This window comes from Tarenaya hassleriana, unplaced genomic scaffold (assembly GCF_000463585.1).
Source record: "Tarenaya hassleriana unplaced genomic scaffold, ASM46358v1 Cleome12, whole genome shotgun sequence".
In the NCBI taxonomy this organism is placed as follows: domain Eukaryota; kingdom Viridiplantae; phylum Streptophyta; class Magnoliopsida; order Brassicales; family Cleomaceae; genus Tarenaya; species Tarenaya hassleriana.
Window position 1 is genome coordinate 3,473,043 of NW_010962392.1, and position 21,633 is coordinate 3,494,675.

A 21,633-nucleotide genomic window follows, 5' to 3' on the forward strand; every position below is an offset into this window, starting at 1 on the left:
GGAGCCGGCCACGGATTCTCTCCGGTGGATCACTGATTTTCTTCTCAATGCTCATGTTTCTCCTAATGTTCTTTACATCCAGGTACTCATCATACTCTCTGTCACGTGTTTTTCTTTGGTTTTTGGTTATTTTTATTTATTTTTTTATGATTTTTAAGGTCTATTTTCATATACAAGTTTTTTTTGTCAGGTCTTCCATTAGATTCATTAGAAATCCGTTTTTATTAAAATCCTATTTTCTAAGAAAATTTTCCTTGTGTTTTTTCGTTTTAGTTATTTCATTTCGCGTTTAGTTAATTTTGATTTTGAAAAAATAAATATTCAATATATTTTATATAATATTCAATCCAGAGATAATTAGGTTTTATTCAATTTGCTTCCGTTCAATTTTATATAATCGAGTTCGTTTTGTTTCAATTTTATAAACCCGAATCAAAATTCTACGGGTAAACAAAATATTCCATTTTTTCAACAGAGTTGTAAAGAATTCGAACATATGATTTCATATATATATATATATATATATATAAACATGTTATACAGGTTGGTGATCCAGAGTTAGACCACAACTGTTGGGACAGACCCGAAACAATGTCCGAAATCCGACCGCTCACTCAGATCAACCGAGAAAAACCAGGTTCGGATGTCGCGGCCGAGACCTCAGCAGCATTAGCCGCGGCTTCGATCGTTTTCAAGCATTCCGACCCAAATTACTCGACGGAACTTCTAATGCACGCAAAGGATCTGTTCCAATTCGCCGATTCTTACAAGGGTTTGTACAGTTTGAGTGTCCCTGAGGTTCAGGAGTTTTATAACTCAAGTGGGTTTGGTGACGAGCTTCTTTGGGCTGCTTCTTGGCTGTTTCATGCCACCGGAGACGAGTTTTATTACAGCTATGTTGTTGATAACGGAGAAACGTTTGCGGATTTCGGAAATCCGCGTTTCTTCAGTTGGAACGACAAGCTCCCCGGGGTACAGGTACGGTACAAGATTCCACTTTTTTGAAAAACTCGAGCAGATTCGAAGTACGTAATGAGTTTTGTGCCTTTGTGGAAACTTTTCAGGTATTACTTTCGCGATTAAGCTTCTTTGGCTCGAAAAATGAATCTGAAAACGACGTGCTGCGAAAGTATAAGCAAACCGCTGAATCAGTTATGTGCATTCTTCTTCCGAGATCTCCCACTGCCTCGCCGAGCAGGACACAGAGTAAAATCATATCCTTTTTCCGGGTTTTTCCTTGTAATTTTCTTGAAACGTTTGGATCGAGTTTCTCTCGATAGGAACATTGATCTCGGTCTGAAAGCAGGTGGTCTGATATGGGTGAGCGAATGGAACGCATTGCAGGAGGCCGTGGCTTCCGCGTTTTTAGCCTCTCTTTACGCCGACTACATCATCTCTTCTCCTTCCGATCAAACGCTACTCTGCGGGGGACAGTCATTTGATCCGTCCGAACTCAAATCTTTCGCTAAATCTCAGGTACTTTCTCTTTAATTACGGTTTCCCTAATATGATAAGTAATAGATATCAACACGAGCGTTTTCAAGGTGGATTACGTTTTGGGGCAAAATCCGATGAACATGAGCTATCTCGTGGGGTATGGAGACAGCTACCCGAGACAAGTTCACCACAGGGGAGCTTCCATCCCGGCAAATGCCACGACCGGTTGTACGGACGGTTTCGTGTGGCTAATGTCTGAAGAACCGAACCCGAACGTAGCGGTGGGAGCCCTTGTCGGCGGCCCATTTCTTAACGAGACGTACGTGGACGATCGGAACAACACGATGCAAGCCGAACCGACTACTTACAACACCGCTGCTACTAATGTTTTAGTAACATCCTTTGCATAGACACTCGAAGCCTCCTCACATACACATACACATGTCTATACACGTGTTATATGATGTATATATTGAGTATGATTTTAGGTTTTTATGCATTGTTGTTTCCGTCACGTTGAGGGAAATGAGTGGCAATGTGGCATACTGGATTTGAAAATCTTTTAACAATTAAATTAGTATAATAAATTTATGGAGATTAGCTCGTTGACAGATTATAATGTTTTTAATTGATGAAATCCAAATTTTAAAACAAAATTACGTCATTATATGTTGCCTCCAAAAGACTCCAAAAAAAACAAGGGTTATCTTCGATTCGATTTGGTTTGTATTTTATTTTTATTTGAATTGAATTTTTTTTATTGATAAAAAATTTAGTTTTAAAAAAAGTCAAAAATTATTTTACATTCGTGTTTAAACTTTTTCATTTTAAAATATTTTTATACATCTAGTTTTTATAGCAAGGATAGCATATTACAAATGATTTGGTTCAAACCGATCGAATGAGACAAACAAGAAATGAAACTTTAGGCCACGTGGCAAACGCAAAAGAGAAAAAAAGCCTTTAAGTCCAACAAAGCCCATTTATCTTGGCCCAAAACAAGGGGGACAGAGTCAACAATTAATAACTGTCGTGCCCAACTTTAAATAGATTACTCCCTCCCAACGTTTCTTTTAACTTTGTAAAATATTTTTTGTTATTTAATAAATACTATTTTAGATTTTATAGATAAATATTAATTTTATTCTTAATTAAAAATATTCAACTTCAAGACTAAGTAATTTAATAAAGGTATATATGATTTTTTTTTAATTTTTTTTAATTGGTAAAAAATCTAAAATAACATGACCGGTAATTGGATGAAGTATTTTTGAATTTGGTTTTCTTTGATCTGTTATTTTCCGTTGGTTTGTTGTTCGTTGAACTCTTTTTCATTTTCTATTTTAAAGATTGAAGTTTCATTTCGAATAACAATAAAAGTTGCTTTTATTTTCTAAAATTCAATACAATATTAAAACAAGTTTTTTTCTCCACTTGTGATCTCACCTTTCCTATTGAAATCTATTTGATGCTCTTGCTAAGTAGTGAATATAATAATGTCTTTAACTATTCGACTTTTGGAGTTATAATATATATACACACACACATACATATGTTGTATATTAGTCAAGGTCTTTGAATTTTTTTATTCGATTTGGTTTGGAAATTAAATATATTGTAAGTATGGATTTTTTTTCGAATGGCGTGTCAACCCTTACATTTGATGGTGGATTGAATGTTTTGTTCGAATTTAATTCCGTACTAGTAGTATAACCCCCGTACGTGCACACAATGGATAGGTGTATTTATAATGATTAATTTAATGTTCGGAAATATCTCTATTTAATTAAATAAAAAAAAGGTATATAAAAATACTAAAAGGAGCATTAGAACTTGGAAGAAGAAGAAACGTAAGGCGCATAATTTCACTTCAGTATCTCACGTTGAATTTGCTCGTCTCGAGATATATATATATATATATATATATATATATATATATATTATGTGTTACTTTTATATTGGTCATTCGTTTTTTCCAATAATATAATATCTTCAATAATTAAATAATGATTATAAAATGAAATTTCATTTTGACACTCCTCCTTTCGGAAACAGTTGGTTTTGCCGAATATCCCATGGAGCGATCACTATCTTTATACCTTTCCATGATAGCAATTTATAACAACCCATCAAACTTGGACCGATTATATATATATACACACATGCTCAAATTTAGGATAAATTTATGCTTAAATAAATATTAAATCCTAAAAGTTAATATGTAAATATTTTTTTATTATCTTAAATTATATCTCCATTAATTAAATCCTAGAAATTATATTGTGAACATTTTATAAATATATGTATGAACCATTTTATCATATATATAAATATATACCAGTTCTTTAAAATTTTATATAAAAATATCAATTTCTAAAAAGTGTATTTCTATAATCTCATTTATCCGGTAGATATAAAATAGTGCTTTTAGAAAAATGATTACACGTCTTGAAATCATATTCTGATTTCCAACCATTTATACATGTTATATGGTCGAAATCATATCTAAATTCCAGGTTCATATAAGATACGAAGTTGAATATTTATCATCGTATCAGATATGTATGTGTTTTGTTTATTCATTTTTGAATTTTCTCCAACAATTTATTAACAATTACAAAATTATATTTGAATATTTTTTCAAATTTACGAATTTATCTTTATTTTTTAATTATAATAATATTCAGAAATTGTTCCTTTAACAAAAAAATTGAATATTCAGAAATGATTCTATTTAGATTCGAATATCCAAAACTCTGATATTCAACTTATTTATATACTAGTTTTTTTTTTTTTTTTGGCTAAATCTTATTTGGATACTAGTCACATAATTAATTGATTGATATTCAAATTTGTATATTAATATTCTGAAATTTGCGGATATCTAATTTACATTTATTTCAATAATAATATAGTATATTTTAATATTATTGTTGTTTTTTAAAAATTTAAAATATACATATATATATATATATATATGGAAGAAACTAAAACCTATATATATGTCACCGACAAAAGAGAAAAAATTGATAAATATTAGCACCTGTATATCTGTTATCCACAAAAATGCCCGACACTTATTCAGTACGTAAACAAATAAAGCAATCAATTAGCAATTGCATTACAATGCCAAAATAAATAAAATATATATATATAACGAAATTCACAATTACAGCTAAGGATGAAAGTGACAGCTTGAGTGGGAAGTGAACAAAGACATTTTTTTAAAATTGTTTTCAATAATTATCTACACTTTTTGTATATTACGATCTAACGGTCAATATTTCACGATCATTCCATGGTGTGTACGGTCTTGATTTTAGGATAAAGTCAACGATACATGTCTGACTTGGTCGAATTATAACCCAACTGCTGTTCCATCTCCCAGCTTAGTTTGGGCCCCACATCGGTTTCGGGAACGTACTCCTGGTCAAAAGGTCAACGACACGTTTTAGATCCAACGGTATATATTGCTTTTCGCACGGAACTTGCATGTGATGTGACCTCTAGATTTAAGGTGGGTCCCATGTGCGACACGTGCATCGATTCTATAGGAATTTGAGTTCCCAATACCATCTAGTAAGAACTGAATGAAATACAAAATAATATTCAAAATTCGAAACTAACGTTTGTTTATTAATTAAAATAATTTAGGGGAACTTTTGAAATTTTTAATATTGCACATTAGTATATTAATTTTAATGAGAAAATATGCTTTAATACCAACATCATTTCTAAAATTTAAAACTATTAGTTTCTATCAAATTATTCCACAAAAACCAGTTATCTATATATGTTTACACAAATACTTTTATATCTTGAATGAATCTTTTAATCACCAAAATTTGCCTTAAAATATTAATTATTAACGTAGCGACGCGATTTCTAAAATTAAAATTTGACAGTTTCTATTAAATTATCTCACGACATTATCTATACCTAGTTAATTTTTTTTAATTATATAGTATTTATTTCGATGATTCAATTGTATATATATGCATAACATAAACATAATTTCTTATAGATTATTATTAATAGTAACGATAAAAGTGAAGTACCTCAAGCTTGCACATAAGTTCATGAGCAGTACTTGCAGATATGATAATGTGGCGAGCAGCAGGGGCTACGAATCCTTCGTCTACTGCTTTGTCTATGAACGATAGTAATGAATCATAATATCCATCAACGTTCAATAATCCTACCTGTCTCATTATTTAAACAAACAAAATTCAAATTTAAATAACTTAAGCGATTAATTAATTAATTAATTAAACTTAAAATTCCAAAAAGAAGTTGAAATCGAAATTGCCTACGGGTTTTTGGTGGATTCCAAGCTGGGCCCAGGTGATAACTTCCAGGAGTTCTTCTAAAGTCCCGTAGCCGCCTTAATCAGTTACAGTTAAAAGTAATAATCAGTCAGATTAATTATTTAATTAGATCTTATATATTATGGGAAAAATATAATCTCTAATTAAAATTATTAAAAAAAAACCTGGCAGGGCAATGAAGGCATCAGCTTGACGAGCCATTTCGGCTTTGCGTTGGTGCATATCGGACACAGGCCTCACCTCACCCACTGTCTCTCCGGTAATCTAAATATGATAAATAAAAAAAAGTGTTTTTTTTATAAGAAAACAATAAAAAAAATATGGTTATATATTTATATATTTCTTTTGTAAAGAACAAATTCTGAAATATTTAATCGAAAACAGATTATTACCTCTCTGGGCATTAGAGTCTTTGGAATTACCCTGAGAAGGGTTGAGAGAAATATTAATAATATGAATGAAAAATTACCAATTGAGAAACTAAAAATATTTAAACGTGGATCAGTAAAAGAGTTGACCAATCGCACCCCAACACGTGGCGACCACCACTGTAGACAGCCCGGGAGACCAAACCCATCAGCCCGATGCTTCCTCCTCCGTAAACCAAGTCGATATTCCTCTCCACCTGCACAATTATTTTATTTATTTATTTATTTATAGCGCAAGAATATTATTATAAATACATGTTAATTTCCCATATCAAAGCGCTCCCTCTCTAATTTAATTGCTTTGATTAGCTTTTGTCTCAAGCAATTCTCTGGTATTAACTTCATAAACAGATTAAAAAAAAAACAGTTCGGATAGATCTTAAAAATATCAAAACACAAAAGAGAAAGAAGTTTGGGAAAAAAACAGAGCATACCCATGTTCCTCAATGGAACAAAATTATCAACTTGAACATATTTATTCCAAATATGTAAAACATATATATATACACACATATATATATATACACTTCTTTGTTGGAGAAAAGATAAAAAAAAAAAAAAAAGATTAGGGTTTTGAGGTGAAGTTTCATGAGAGGAAAATAGAAAAGACATGTACCAATAGCTTTCCGAGTTGAATAGCCGCAAGCTGGTAACTTAGGTTTTTTCCGACGCTACTTCCGCAGAATACACAAATACGTTTGAACCTCGATTTCACCTCCATCTTATATTTTGCTCTTTCCCCGTATGATGATTTTCAATAACGAGAGAGAGAGAGAGAGAGAGAGAGAGAGAGAGAGAGATATTGTTTTTGTATAATATAGAAGAGTTACAAGAGGGTTGTGTGTTGTGGAGACGCAAGGAAGGAAGGTGATGGGAATGAGAGACCCTCATGCTCCCTTTATATAATCACGACATTATCAAATGTCACCATACTCACCCACGTCATCTCTTCTCCCATTTGGTTTTAAATTTATTTTTTTTCTATTTCTTTATCTTTAATTTCCCCCCACCTTCTGTGTGGGATTTTTTTTATAAAAAAATTATTTTCTTTGAAACTCATAAATGATTGTAACATCCTGCGGTTTTACGTCCATTTATTTTAGCGATTATATAGGAATATTTTTATTTGTAGAACTAATTGCCAAATTTAGATATATCCTATGAAATTTGGATATTACCTTAAATGATTATTACCAATCTAGATAGTGGTGTAGTGGAAGAAATAATTGCCATGTGTAGATTAGTATACTATATAAGGATATAGCCATTTCCTAGAACTTTAGTTCGTTCACAATGGATTCAATGAATTTATGTGGGTTATCGAAATCTGCATTTTTTAAATGTGACGGCATATTATTTTAATTAAATTTATATTTCTGATTTGAAAATTGAAATGACATTAATAACTTTCAAAATTTATTAAATTAATAAAAAATACATATGCATGCACACGAATGTAATAATAATAATAAATAAATAAATAAATAAAGAATCACTAATTAAATACTGAAAGTACAAAATTAACATCATTATGTTTTTAGAAAAATCATACATAAATACACAATATTTAAAAAAATAATAAACAAAATATAAAAATTTTAAAATCCCCATAAAATCCTACAATAAAACCTAAAATTTTAGATAATTTCCAAAAACCATAATAATATTATAGTTTTTAGCAAATCGTTTAAAAGTTAATAATTTAATATAATGATGTTTTTAAGAGTTGTTTACAAATAGAAGGTTTTGATTTTATAATTTTTTTAAAAAGTTTAGCATTTAATATAAAAATGGGAAATAATTCATGTGATTTTTTAGAAATTTATTAATTAATATAGTTTTTTATTAGAAATTTATTAATATAGCTATTTAAGTTTTCTTTATAAATCCGTAATATGTTATTTTTTCCTTATGTTTTATTTTTTGGCTATGACTATTAATTTTGTTGAAAACTAACTGTTGTGTCATAAAATTTCATAAAACCAGAAAATTTACTACATTCACTTGGTATAAAGTAAGAAAATGAAATAAAAAATTGTAGAATAGGATCCAAACCAACGAAAATGTTTCCGCCAAGACTTTATCCTATAAAATTAATGAAATAAATCTATAGAATAAGATCCAAACTTCTATAAAGTCCTTAACATTAGCCAACGCAAGAACTAAGCCAACGCAATTTTCTAGATTAACACAGGAACTCAGCCAACTCAATTTTCTTGTGTCTAGTTTAGAAAATTCTAAAACTTTGTTACAGGAGATGGAATAAGATTTTATAAATTATCCATATTAATTATATTTAGATTTGATTTTTTTCTAGCTTTTCAATGTTTTCATTATTTATATTAATAGTTTTTTCTGCCATATATACATATTACAATCCAAAACTTGAATATATCATCCGGATATACTTTAATCAATATCTATTACGACATTAGAGTTTAATTTTGACTGATACTCATTAGATTTTTACTATGATATAAAAAAAAACTAAGATATTTTTTTTCAAAATCAAAGAGAAGATATGATTGAAAGACAAAGTGGGCAGGCAAGTACATAAGAAAACGAAGCATAAGTGAGCTCAATCACATTGGCTGTACACGTGACTCTCTGTTGTAACTTGTAACTCTACTCTGTCCCAATGATCCACTTGTGAGAGAATTATTCCACATAAAACGACATACTTCCCCATTAATATTTCCATAAAATTACCAAAAAAAAAACAAGAAATTTAATTACTTTCATTTTTTTGCATTTTTAAATATTAATAAAATCCAAGTTTGTATGTGAAATTCAATGGAGGCACATGTTTGATGGACATTGTTGCTTGTTACCCTTTGACAACAGCCAAGAGGCTGTCCGTACGGAGTTGAGTTGTTTAATGAATAATTTTAGAGAATTTTACAGCATTAAGAAATAATTTTTTTAGCAAATATAACATTTATTTCCCTCAAACAAACTGAATTTACGAAAATATTATTAATATTAATTCTACGGTATATGAGCTATATATGTACTCAAATTTCTAATGAAATATTAACATTTGATAGTTTATATCCTCTACCGTCCCCTCCAACAACGTGAGATGTTAGGGTTTGTACAATGTATGTATATGTAGTATGAGATTCAATGTAAGACTTTTTTATAAATTCATTTCAGCGAGTTTATTTCCTGTCAAATTAAAATATTCAAACCTTATATCGAATAATCTCCATCATACGAGAAACCATCATTATTTGAATGAAACCAATGATTCAGTTTTGGTGAAATGGGAGTGGACGGCATAAACTTTCTTCTACGAACATGCATATATATGTACATATAGTGGTTCAGGCCGGCCTGTTCTTCACAGATCGGACTCTCCATCTTTCGTTTGTACGATGAACATAAACAGAAAGAGACACGAGGATATACGAGTTCAGCAATCAAAAGAAATCTCGATGCCTATGTCTCGGGAAGATGAAGTCACGTTTTGAGTTAAGGTTTACAACCGAAATTTCCGCCGGAAACCGCCGAACGGCGATCCCAAACGCGGAGAAGCGAGATCGCCTCGCCCGAAAGAAGAAAGAGAACCAAACCGAAAAATTACAGACTCAATCACAGAACCAACGAGGGAGGAAACCCTAATCGGGTTTCATTAAACGCACGAATGACGGAAATGTCTCTCTATCCTTTTGAGATCCTCTGCTTCACCTGGAGGTTTCGAAAGCCTCCGCTTCAAATAGTGGATTTGTTGAAAACTTCACAATACACATATATATATATATACATATGTATGTATTAATAACCCAAAAATATGAGAGTATGTAATCATATTTCTGCAGAAATTGATGTGAGAAATTTTGTTATAATAATAAATCACATAGTGATAAAAGAAATAACATAACAATGATTGGTTGTTTTAGCAATGGAAACATAAACATAGTTATTAGTTTTGCTTTGGGGTCTTATTTGGAGATTATTCACATAAAGTTTGAATATTTAGTTTTAAAATAAAAATTGTTATTATAATAATAACAATGTGTATCTAGTTATGACATGACCACTAACGGTTGAGAAAGGAGCCTCGCTTTAAAGTCACTTTTAACATCACGTTTACCACCATGTAATTGAAGAGATCACAATTTCTTGATATTAATTCTATCTTTTAAACCAATATGTTTTTGTGCCATATACACCATATGTTGATATATATAATGAACTGAAGACGGTATTTTTATGTATAATACTAATATTTCATATATTGAAAATAGTTATAAAATGTTTGGTTAGGCCTTATGGTTTGAACTAGGTAATTTTGACTACTAGAAATAGAGATTCTAGACACGAAATTAAAATTCCTTTGGAAATTGCCAATCCAAGGATATGGATAAAATCAAAATCAGATTACTTAAAATCTTCCATTGTTATTAATGGTCGAAATGATTGCAATAAATAGTGGAATGTATAATCATATAATTTTATAACAGCCGCCACGTTTAATGAGTAAAACGGCCCATTTTCCCTCTACCAAACAACATGTGAGTCATATAAATAATACTCGGCACCCCACCACTTATTTCAATTTATATCATTCATTGGATAGGCTAAAGGAATAAATCAAATGTTTAGATTATTTCCTTTCTTCTTTTGGTTGGTTTGCACAATTTCTATTATATTAAAGTTACAATGGTTATTAGTTATTTTGGACGGGTTTAATTTAGTAATATACGGGAGCATCACTAAAATCAATCTTTATTATTCAAACTAATCAATATAAGATTAGTATTACATTTTTTTTATATATATTTTTAATAAACCTAAATTAATACCATATATTGTTTTCTTGCATAACAATTTAGTAACATTTTTGTGAGACTTCTTTCATCTTATCATGAGATTTCCGTGCCATTCTTTTAGAAGTCATTTTTCTAATCATTTTAAGTGAAGAAAGCATAGTAAAATTAATACATACAAGAACTCGAAACATTTTGCAATATATCCTAAAATACCATTTTTTCACACACGATTATTGAAACTAGTTACTAGACAAATGATTGAATCTAGTATATTATTGATTCTGATATAATTTTAAGGTACATTTTTGAAAAATATTGGCATGGTATTCGAGTTCACTCCTAATAGTGATATTTCGTATCATTATTTACTTTGATTTTGACTAAGTGATAAATTGTATTAATATTTCATGATTTTTTTTTGTTAGACTATGAGGTGTTATGAATATCATTTATTTATGAACCGATACTTTTAAACCTTACATATTAAGATTAATCTTTGCTCGTCCATGGGTCAGCATACTAAACGGTAAAGGATCGGTCTAAAGTATTTCATGATATTTAGTCACAATATACCTAGTTTTTCTTGACCATTATTTCATTTCATGGAAGACGAAGTCCTGAATAGAGCACGAAACCATAACAGGAGTTGATGGTTCCGTTCATATGACATTGTTTCATCCAATTAATATGCTCTACACGTTGTTCATAATACATTGATCATATTAATTGCATAAAATTCACAAGTCCGTGATTTTATCAAAATTCGTAAAGTTAATAAATAAGCGGGAATATGATAAGATTTATAAAGTTTGTGATTTTATATGAAAATTTTTTAAAGTTGGTAATTGTTTTACGATTGTCCCTTAAAAAAGCTACACATGTACTAAAAAAATTGAAAATACTCCACACACGATACAATAAATCAGAAATACCAAAACTGATTCTATTTCTTTGATACGAGTCAAATACACTTCAGTACTTTCTAAGTAGTATTCAACCCTCACCAATTTCACTCCCCCTGAATGAACCTTAGTATCACAAGAAATTCTACCAGCCCAAAGACACACTGTGCACAGCGCACACCACGTGTCACCCTAGAGCTCGTCTAGGCACGGAGCGGTTCGCCTGTAATTTCAAGGCTCCCCCTCAAGTCGATCTCACCTTCTCTCAGTTCTCACTCACCGGTGTTTCCCTTACACAAGATCTTTTTCAATGTCTCTCTCAAAAACCCTTTTTTCTTGACAATCTCGACAACCATCCTAATGTCTCGTTCCTTGCATATATACGCCTTTTTTCTTTGATTCATCAAATATCCTCTCCATAAACATTCTTCCTTTTCTTCTTGAATATAGCTGCCTTCTTTCCATTTTCCATTTTCTTTCCTTATGTGCTTTCCTTGCTTAGCTCCACATTTCCATTCTCTTGTTTGATCTTCTAGATGCTGAATATGCACTTCCCTTGCTTCAACATTCTCCCCCTTTTTGACTTTCTGCTTAGACACACTCAAGCTCACACAGATATGTAGTGTAATCCATGACAAACAGAAGATATATCTAACCAACCAGTTCAGTACACAATGGATAGACATACGAACACCAGAATTCGAAAAACATGAAAGCAACATTCGGATAAATGTCAGACACAAAGACATCAAAAGCAAGAAGCACACATGGTTAGCTCAAATCCACTTCATGAGAACGGAAGTAGTATTCACTCAGATAGATCTTCTGTTGTATCAGCATCATCTTCATTACCAGAGTCGCTCGTCAAGTCCTCAACTATATTCTCTTTTCCTTTGTCTGGAGTACTCGATGAAGGAACTCCTTCACTTTCTCCCCCTGTGTGGATAAGCAGACAATCAAAAACATTAGTGTAATCAGAATAATGATCATACCTCGAAGAAGAATGCTGAGTATGCATTACTCTGAAACTCTGTCCAAAGAGCATGTTGACGCGCACGAATCTGAGCCACAACTTTGGTAACCTGCCTTTGCAGCTTCTCAACTTGAATAAGTTGCTTGTCATGTTTCAGAAGAAGAGTGAAGGTCTTGCTGCATAGTTGTGCCCGACTCATCTTTGCTTGTAGAACTCTAGACTCAATGACCAATGGCCGCTGAATCACCTCAGTAATCTCAGAATCTGCTAGAATTTCTGGACTTTGTCGCACAATGATGTTCTGAATTAGGCACGGATGGGGTAGCAAATAGCGCACTCTCATGTCAGCAGCCCTTGAGAGGATGTGACTATAGATAATCCTTCCCAGATTCACATCCTCTTTCCTCAGTAACTTGAATATCAGTAGGGCTAATTCGTCCTGTAGAACATCAGTTCTTCGAGTAGGCAACCAGTTCGTCTTTCCAATCAGATGCATTACTCGACTTTCAAACTTAAGACCAGCAATAGGGAGCTTGCCACTTCGATCAGCAACATATTCTCCAGTCAGAGCTACTTCCAAATCCTCAAGTGTAGTTCCCTCTGGAAGATCTTCCAATCCCTGAGTTGAGTCATCAGGTGTGCCCAACAGTTTGTTGATGATGGTGGGAGAGAATTCAATGAATCTTCCTCTCACAAACGCCTTGTAATGCATGAAATCACCAGGGATATCGGTGCTAGGTGTTAGATTGGCATAGAATTCTCTTACCAACCCTTTACTAAATGAACACGCATAAGTTAGTGTTCCTGTGAGCTGTCGTTCTGCAAATAGATCCCAGACATGATTCTTTCGAAAATCCATGACGTTCACATTCCTTTCTGCAAGTACTTCCACTCCCTTGAATTTTTCGAATCTCTTCTTGGTCTCAGCAGACAAAAATTTCTCAGACAGTGGTTTGACACTCCTAACCCCTGTTTCATTACTCGGTATGCTTGATTCAGATGGTCCTTCTGAGTTCCCCTTCTTTGTTTTTCTGTGCATCTTTGCCCTTTTCGAGCCTTGTGAGACCTTCTTCTTTCCTCTCGAAGTCTTATTCTGTTTCACGTTTGCTCTTGACCTAGCCTTTTGTTGCATAACAATCAAAGGACTATCTGAGTTATCGGAACTTACTTGAACAGAAACTTCTGGGGCTCGGGATTGAGTCTCCATTACTGTATCCGCATCGTCTTCCTTTGACATTCCGTCTAAGGCTTCAGTAATGGTTCGGTCATCGCTCACTCCATCTTGTTCAACGATGTCATCGTCCAACTGTTCTTGTATTTCGCCAGTTTCAGCTTGTTTATCCCCCTGAGTCTGAACATCGAGATCCAGAGAGTTGTCAGACTGAACATTTTCGCCATCGGGTTCTTTTTCTTCAACTACAGGTCCTTCCTGAGATGTTCTCACTTCAACATGCTCAGTTGTCAGATCCTTCTCAGAGTTAGACGGTGCATGCTCACTTGAACCAGGTGTCGATTGTTCCAGGAGTTGTGACAGAGTATCCTTATCTTTGCTTGACTTTGTTTTTCTCCTCTTTGTCTGCAGCGGAGGCACTTCAGGATCTGATTTCTCTGCCTCATCTGGGATTGCATGCTCCTTATTTCTAGTTTCCTGTTCTCGACCTGCATCCATGGTCACTGGTTCCTCGACTATTACAGGAAGATTGGGATTACCTGTTTCACTAGCCTGTCGAGCGGCGTATCTCGCTGAGCGACGCTCCCCTTGTCTGATAACCTTCCCGATTTTCTTGTTCGCCATCTGTGAAGGAAGTTTCTTTCTGCAACCAAAACCGTGAATTCCGAACTTCCAAAATAGAGAGAGAAACGATCGTGGGTGTTTTAAGCAAGCGAGAAATTAGGGCATATTCAGCGCACGTGTATTTAGTGCGAGAGATTCAAATTTTAAAAATAACTTGATTAAATTTCCATTCCCGCTTAATCACAATTTAGCATATTCAAATTACTAACCCTTCGAGATAATTCCAGGTCTGATAGTAGCAACAGAAACAAGACGAGAAAATACAAATGATAATAGAAAGATGATTAGGTTAGAGATACTAATCAGTAAGATACTCACATCGCAGAAATGTATCCGACTTGCAGTTGCACTTCACACATTCTCAGATGCTTCTCAAGCTTTACTCAGACTTAGATTATTTTGCAAATCAAACAGATTCTGAACTTCTAGGACGTTGTATCGATAGATCATTCCCACCATTAAGGTCCAGACTATCTCTTTTTGAGATATACTCATGTGAAACTCTTGTGAGTCACAGCGGAGTATTTAGAAACTGAAATTACCCAATGTTCCATGACAGAGGAAATTTTCCCTTTTTTTTAAAAAAAAAAATTTCTATTTGCCCTTAGACCATCGTATGGAATGCTATCTCTCAACTTAGACCCGAGCACCTCATAAGTTTACTCATATCATGATTTCTTCGACAATTTTGTCTATGAGTGTACCATGACAGAGGAGCACCAGAATCAAGTTTATAAGTCTGCATTTGCGAGATGTACCTGAGAATCAGTGAAGTACTTCTGATTGTCGTGTTCATTCCTTTGACATTTGCTTCCACTGACTTCTACCCTTTCCTGCTCATTTTTCTTTTCAAAAACTTGAAAAACAGATCAAAGTTCCCCCACACCCAGGGATTTTTGTAAACTAACAAACCTGTTCATATCTAAAGGTTTAGTAAATATGTCAGCCAATTGTTTTTCAGTTGAAATGTACTCAATGATCAAGTTTTTCTTTTCAACTTGTTCTCTTAGAAAATGGTGACGAATCTCAATATGCTTAGTGCGTGAGTGTTGAACAGGATTCTTTGCAATATTAATAGCGCTCGTATTGTCACAATAAGCGGTAAAGTAGGGTAAGTTAATACCGTAGTCGAAGAGCGTTTGACGCATCCACATGAGTTGAGTGCAGCAACTTCCCAAGGCTATATATTCTGCTTCTGCTGTTGACAATGATGTAGAATTTTGCTTCTTGCTGTGCCATGCCACCATGTTGTTTCCAAGAAAGAAACATCCTCCAGAAGTACTTCTTCTATCATCAGCATGACCTCCCCAGTCTGCATCACAAAAACCTACCAGATCACACCTTGTATCCTTCGTGTAGTGTAATCCATACTCCACGGTTCCTTTCACATATTTGATAATGCGCTTAACTGCCTGCAAATGAGATTTCTTTGGTTTGGCCTGATATCTTGCACAGATACCTACACTTAAACACAAGTCAGGTCTACTTGCAGTTAAATAAAGTAGACTTCCAATCATTCCTCTGTAAAGCTTCGAGTCAACATCTTCTCCATCTTCATCACGAGTCAGTTTCGTTGTAGTTGACATTGGTGTTTTTGCTGATTTGCTGCCATCTAACTCAAACCTTTTGACCAATGATCTAGCATATTTACTTTGAGATATAAACATGCCATCATCCGTTTGTCGGACTTGTAGTCCTAGGAAGAAGTTCAACTCTCCAAACATGCTCATTTCAAACTCATCACTCATCATCTGCACAAACTCATCCACCTTTTTCTGAGAGACAGACCCAAATACGATGTCATCAACATACACCTGAACAACCATCAGAACTTCATCCTCTTGATGGACAAACAGAGTCTTGTCTACTCCCCCTCTTTTGTACCCGTGGTCCACCAAGAACGAGGTTAACCTCTCATACCATGCCCGGGGGGCTTGTTTCAGTCCATACAAAGCTTTCTTCAGGCGAAAAACATGATCAGGGTGATGAGGATCTTCAAAGCCAATGGGTTGTTCGACATATACTTCCTCTTGCAGGATCCCATTTAGGAAAGCACTTTTGACATCCATTTGATAGAGCTTGAAATTTAGACTGCAGGCAACACCAAGGAGCAAGCGGATGGATTCGAGACGAGCCACGGGTGCAAAAGTCTCATCAAAATCAACACCTTCAACTTGAGTATATCCCTGAGCCACCAGCCGAGCCTTGTTGCGAACTATCTCACCAAGCTCATTGGACTTGTTCTTGAACACCCATTTGGTTCCAATAACATTGGTATGCTGAGGGCGTGGAACTAAGACCCATACATCATTGCGGACAAATTGTTCTAGCTCCTCTTGCATGGCCCGAACCCAAAACTCATCTTCCAGTGCCTCACACACTTTCTTGGGCTCGATTTGAGAATTAAAACAGGTAAACCTAACCAAGTCTTTGTAGTTGATCCTGGGTTTACCTCTTGTTTGTCGAGAGGCATGAATATCACCAATGATGTCTCCAGCCGAGTGATTCCGATGAACTGAGATTGGCGTGGTCGTATTGATGCTCAAGTCTTCAACAGGATCAATATCAGATGATGAATCGTCAGTGTCGATCTTCTCAGATGGTGTTGACTCCGCACGAGATAGCTCTGAGTTCTGAGAATCACCAAGTGGAGGAAGAAAAACTTCTTTAGATTCTTGGACCATTTCTTCATCAAAAATGACGTTGGCAGACTCCATCACTGTCTTAGTACGCAGATTAAATACTCTGTAAGCCGCAGAGTTTTGAGCATACCCAAGAAATAGTCCTTCATCACTTCTTGCATCCATTTTACCCAAGTATTCTCTGTCATTCAAGATATAGCAGATGCATCCGAAGATGTGAACATACTTGAGAGGTGGACTTCTCCCTTTCCAAATCTCATAAGGAGTTTTAGTCATGCCAGGTCGAAGATAAATCCGATTAATTAAATAGCAAGCCGTGCTCATGGCCTCTGCCCAGAACCAAGTGGCCACATCCCTAGCTAGCAACATAGATCGTGCCATCTCTTGCAGTGTTCTGTTCTTCCTCTCTACTACACCATTTTGTTGTGGTGTTTTAGGTGCTGAGAATTCATGTGAGATACCATGAGTGGCACAGAATCGTTGAAACGCATCATTGTCGAATTCTCTACCATGATCACTTCGAATGCGTTGTACCATACCTTTGCCATTTTTCAGCTGAAGGACTAGATGCTGTATAGCTATACAGGCTTCTGATTTTTCTCGTAAGAAACGAACCCAAGTAAATCTGGAATAATCATCAACACAAACCAAAACATACCTCTTGCCACCATAGCTTTCAGTTTGCATTGGTCCCATCAGGTCTATGTGAACAAGTTCCAAAATGTGTGATGTATGTATCTCCTCTGTTTTCTTGTGTCGAATGCGAACTTGTTTGCCAAGCTGACAAACTTTGCAGCCAAACTTGTCACTGTGAGAAAGTTCTGGGAGATTCCGAACAGCACCTGACTTAGATAGCTTGACCAAAGTTCGCAGATTAATATGTCCCAGTCGTTGATGCCACAGGTTCAGCTCATCTTTCTTGGCTATAAGACACTTCTGTCCAGAGATCCTTTCTGAGTTAACCCAAGTATAGCAGTTGTTAGAGTTTCTTCTCCCAGTCAGCACACACTTGTTTGTCTCATCCGTTACAAAACAGGCATTCTTGGTGAACTTAACTCGCATCCCACTGTCACAGAGCTGACTGATACTAATCAGATTAGCTTTCAGCCCCTGCACGACTTTAACATCAGTCAGTCTAGGTAATCCATCACAGTGTAAAGTTCCTTTACCTAGAATTCGACCTTGCTTGCCATCTCCAAAAGTGACACTTCCTCCTTTTTGAGTTTCTATAAAATCTCGCAATATACCTTGATTTCCTGTCATATGTCTGGAACAACCACTGTCAAGGTACCAGACTCCTGAGTTGTCACAGTTTTCAGTAGTATAAGCTACATGACACATCAGATCAGACTTTCGAATCCATTTGAGATTCCAAACTGAAGGGTTGTAGGATGACGAAATGAACCTCGAGTTTCTTCTGTCTTGTTTCAAATAAAAGCAATTCCTCCGAATGTGTCCCAATTTTCCACAGTGATAGCAGGTTCTACTTTCCCTTCGATTGTAGGCTGGCTTCCACACGGGTTGTTGTGGTTGTGAACTTCTATACTTTGGCAAGGGCACTTCTTGAGTCAGATTTCCTCCAGATACAAATTTGGAACTGGATTGTGTATGCCCTTGATATCCAAGTCCCGAGTGATCACCTGAACTTCGGCCTAAACCAAGCAAATGATCCAACTTCCCAGTACCACTACCAAGAAGATGGAGATTCTTCTTGGTCTCTTCCAATTGACATTTCATACTAGATGCCTCCTCCTCTTTCTGAGTCAGCTCTTGTTGTGTCCTTGTCAGTTGCATCTGAGCTTCCCTGAGTTCTTTCTCCAGTTGCTGTTTTTCACTGATAAGTTGTTTATTCATATGCACCAGCTTAGTCATTTCTTTAAAGAGATCTTCTTCAGTGACCTCCTCTCCGTCACTATCCACTTCTTGACCTTCCTCTTCAATAACTCCGAGAAAAGCCACAAAGTTTGACAGATCTTCTTCTCCGCCATCACTTTCCGAGTCTGTAGTCTCCTCTTCATGAGTAATCAGAGACTTTCCCTTACTCTTGAGACACTCCACCTTGGTATGGCCGAAGCCTTTACATTCGAAGCATTGTGTATCTTTGAGATTCTTCAGTACACTCTCCCTTTTGGTAATACTTGGACATTCCGCCTTCCAGTGTCCTGAGCCCTTACACTCCAGACATTTCCCAGCATCTCTATCATTTGATTGGCCGAATTTCTTTTTCCCTTTGAAAAATTTATTAAACTTCCTGACAACAAGAGACATTTCCTCATGTAGTTCCTCTTCAGACAGCTTCTTGTTCCTCATGTTTTTTCTGACTTCCAGATCTACCACCTTAGTCTCCGGAACATGCAGAGCAACTCCTTTCCTTGAAAGCACAGACGATCCTCCATTCATCAGCTGGAGTCTCAGTTCATGAGCAGCAAAGGTCCCCACAGCCTCTTTGAAGGTGACTGTATCCAAATTGTTAACACCTTCAAACACCAAGATCTGTGAGTGAAACTTGGTTGGTAGACAGTTCAGCAGTTTCTTCACTAGCTTGTCATCATTAATCCTCCTACCAAGCACACTTGCCTCATTAGACAATGCGCTTAATTTGCCACAGAACTCCTTGACACCTTCATCATCTCCCATCCTTAGACGTTCAAATTGTAGATCAATCATGTCAAGTCTGTTTCTTTTTACCTTAGAGGTTCCTTCATGGATGAGTTCCAAGGTGTCCCAGGCTTCTTTGGCAGTTTCACATCCTTGAATCTGCTCAAATTCCTCATGACACACACTGCTGAATATTATTGATAGTGCCTTCTGATTCATAGCAGAATCTTTCTTCTCTTGAGGAGTCCATTGACTCTTTGGTTTTGCTGTTATAACTCCATCAATAACATCAGTTGGTCGAGTCCATCCATCAGTAACCGCACTCCAAGTGTCTTCATCTAATCCTCGGATGTAAGAGCTGATTTTAACTTTCCAATGTCCATAGTTGGTTGAGTCAAGCATAGCTGTCTTTCCAAGCGATTGTAGATCTTTGAAACCTTCCATCGTGTGTATCTGAATCGTACACCGATATGAGAGGAACACTTTCCTACGATCGGTGACCTGCTCTGATACCAAATGAAAATACTCCACACACGATACAATAAATCAGAAATACCAAAACTGATTCTATTTCTTTGATACGAGTCAAATACACTTCAGTACTTTCCAAGTAGTATTCAACCCTCACCAATTTCACTCCCCCTGAATGAACCTTAGTATCACAAGAAATTCTACCAGCCCAAAGACACACTGTGCACAGCGCACACCACGTGTCACCCTAGAACTCGTCTAGGCACGGAGCGGTTCGCCTGTAATTTCAAGGCTCCCCCTCAAGTCGATCTCACCTTCTCTCAGTTCTCACTCACCGGTGTTTCCCTTACACAAGATCTTTTTCAATGTCTCTCTCAAAAACCCTTTTTTCTTGACAATCTCGACAACCATCCTAATGTCTCGTTCCTTGCATATATACGCCTTTTTTCTTTGATTCATCAAATATCCTCTCCATAAACATTCTTCCTTTTCTTCTTGAATATAGCTGCCTTCTTTCCATTTTCCATTTTCTTTCCTTATGTGCTTTCCTTGCTTAGCTCCACATTTCCATTCTCTTGTTTGATCTTCTAGATGCTGAATATGCACTTCCCTTGCTTCAACAAAAATATGTATTACAATAAAGAAATGCTGAAGAAAATAAAGTGATTTTTAACATCCGCTATCCACTGCAAGGACAAATCTTCCCTTTCTTGTATTTCTTCACATCAAACTCTTGCGACCACATTTGCACAAAAAAGATTAGTATAAGAGATGCCATTCATCTACCGGAGAGGGACACTTGGGATGTGGAGCCCACACGAGTTCCGACACACACGTGTGAAGGGGAAAGTTCCAAGCCAGCTTACACGTTAAGAGTCAAACATGTTGGACTCTCTTTTGTTAGTAAACTCCAAAAGGAGGCAACGAGACAAAGAGAAGAGGACGACAGTGATGAGACGTCCCAACGTCCGACCTAACCAAAGCGCTAATGAGCGTCTTCTCACACGTGCGTCTCTCTCTTATCTTGACAACCCACGTTCACATTCCAACATACACGTCTCTGCATCTCTCCCTCTCTCTCTCTCTCTCTCTCTCTCTCTCTCTCTCTCTCTCTCTCTCTCTCTCTCTCTCTCTCTCTCTTGTAGATCTCCAATGTTTTGGAAATATGTTAAGGCATACTGTGTTTGAGGAATTAACACTAGCTCAACTGCTCAAGTGGTTTGAATCATGCTCAAATGATTGTTTTTTTAAATGATTTGCTGGTTCAGAGAAAAAATGATCCGA

General features: G+C 35.5%; 3 protein-coding genes across 3 annotated transcripts in view; 1 reads left to right on the plus strand and 2 right to left on the minus strand.

Annotated features, from left to right (window-relative positions):
- The window catches only part of LOC104807038 (endoglucanase 2-like), a 2,950-nt gene extending 1,103 nt beyond the window's left edge, over nt 1-1,847 (plus strand). The window contains exons 3-7 of the mRNA XM_019201648.1: nt 5-82; nt 544-978; nt 1,065-1,239; nt 1,307-1,476; nt 1,545-1,847. Of these exons, the coding sequence (XP_019057193.1) occupies nt 5-82; nt 544-978; nt 1,065-1,239; nt 1,307-1,476; nt 1,545-1,847 (1,161 nt within the window). The remainder of the gene's footprint in view (nt 1-4; nt 83-543; nt 979-1,064; nt 1,240-1,306; nt 1,477-1,544) is intronic.
- Nucleotides 1,848-4,569: 2,722 nt separating this feature from the next.
- On the minus strand, nt 4,570-7,003 carry LOC104806891 (cytokinin riboside 5'-monophosphate phosphoribohydrolase LOG1-like). The gene is made up of 7 exons (XM_010531985.2): nt 6,810-7,003; nt 6,293-6,390; nt 6,158-6,188; nt 5,930-6,029; nt 5,751-5,821; nt 5,496-5,639; nt 4,570-4,863 (listed from the first exon to the last, which is right to left on the minus strand). Exons 1-7 carry the CDS (start codon nt 6,912-6,914, stop codon nt 4,768-4,770), a joined length of 645 nt encoding a protein of 214 aa, XP_010530287.1. The 5' UTR covers nt 6,915-7,003; the 3' UTR covers nt 4,570-4,767.
- A 6,083-nt stretch (nt 7,004-13,086) lies between these two features.
- On the minus strand, nt 13,087-14,638 carry LOC104807039. The gene is made up of 2 exons (XM_010532150.1): nt 13,181-14,638; nt 13,087-13,107 (listed from the first exon to the last, which is right to left on the minus strand). Exons 1-2 carry the CDS (start codon nt 14,636-14,638, stop codon nt 13,087-13,089), a joined length of 1,479 nt encoding a protein of 492 aa, XP_010530452.1.
- Nucleotides 14,639-21,633: the final 6,995 nt, after the last annotated feature.

Coding starts and splice junctions, on each gene's coding strand:
- LOC104807039 (XM_010532150.1), bottom strand. CDS start 14,638: ATGGCGAACAAGAAAATCGGGAAGGTTATCAGACAAGGGGAGCGTCGC. Junction 13,108..13,180: donor CAAGGGCTGCTGACATGAGA/GTGCGCTATTTG, acceptor AAATTCTAGCAG/ATTCTGAGATTACTGAGGTG.
- LOC104806891 (XM_010531985.2), bottom strand. CDS start 6,914: ATGGAGGTGAAATCGAGGTTCAAACGTATTTGTGTATTCTGCGGAAGT. Junction 6,189..6,292: donor GGTGGTCGCCACGTGTTGGG/GTGCGATTGGTC, acceptor AACCCTTCTCAG/GGTAATTCCAAAGACTCTAA. Junction 5,822..5,929: donor TGCCTTCATTGCCCTGCCAG/GTTTTTTTTTAA, acceptor TAACTGATTAAG/GCGGCTACGGGACTTTAGAA.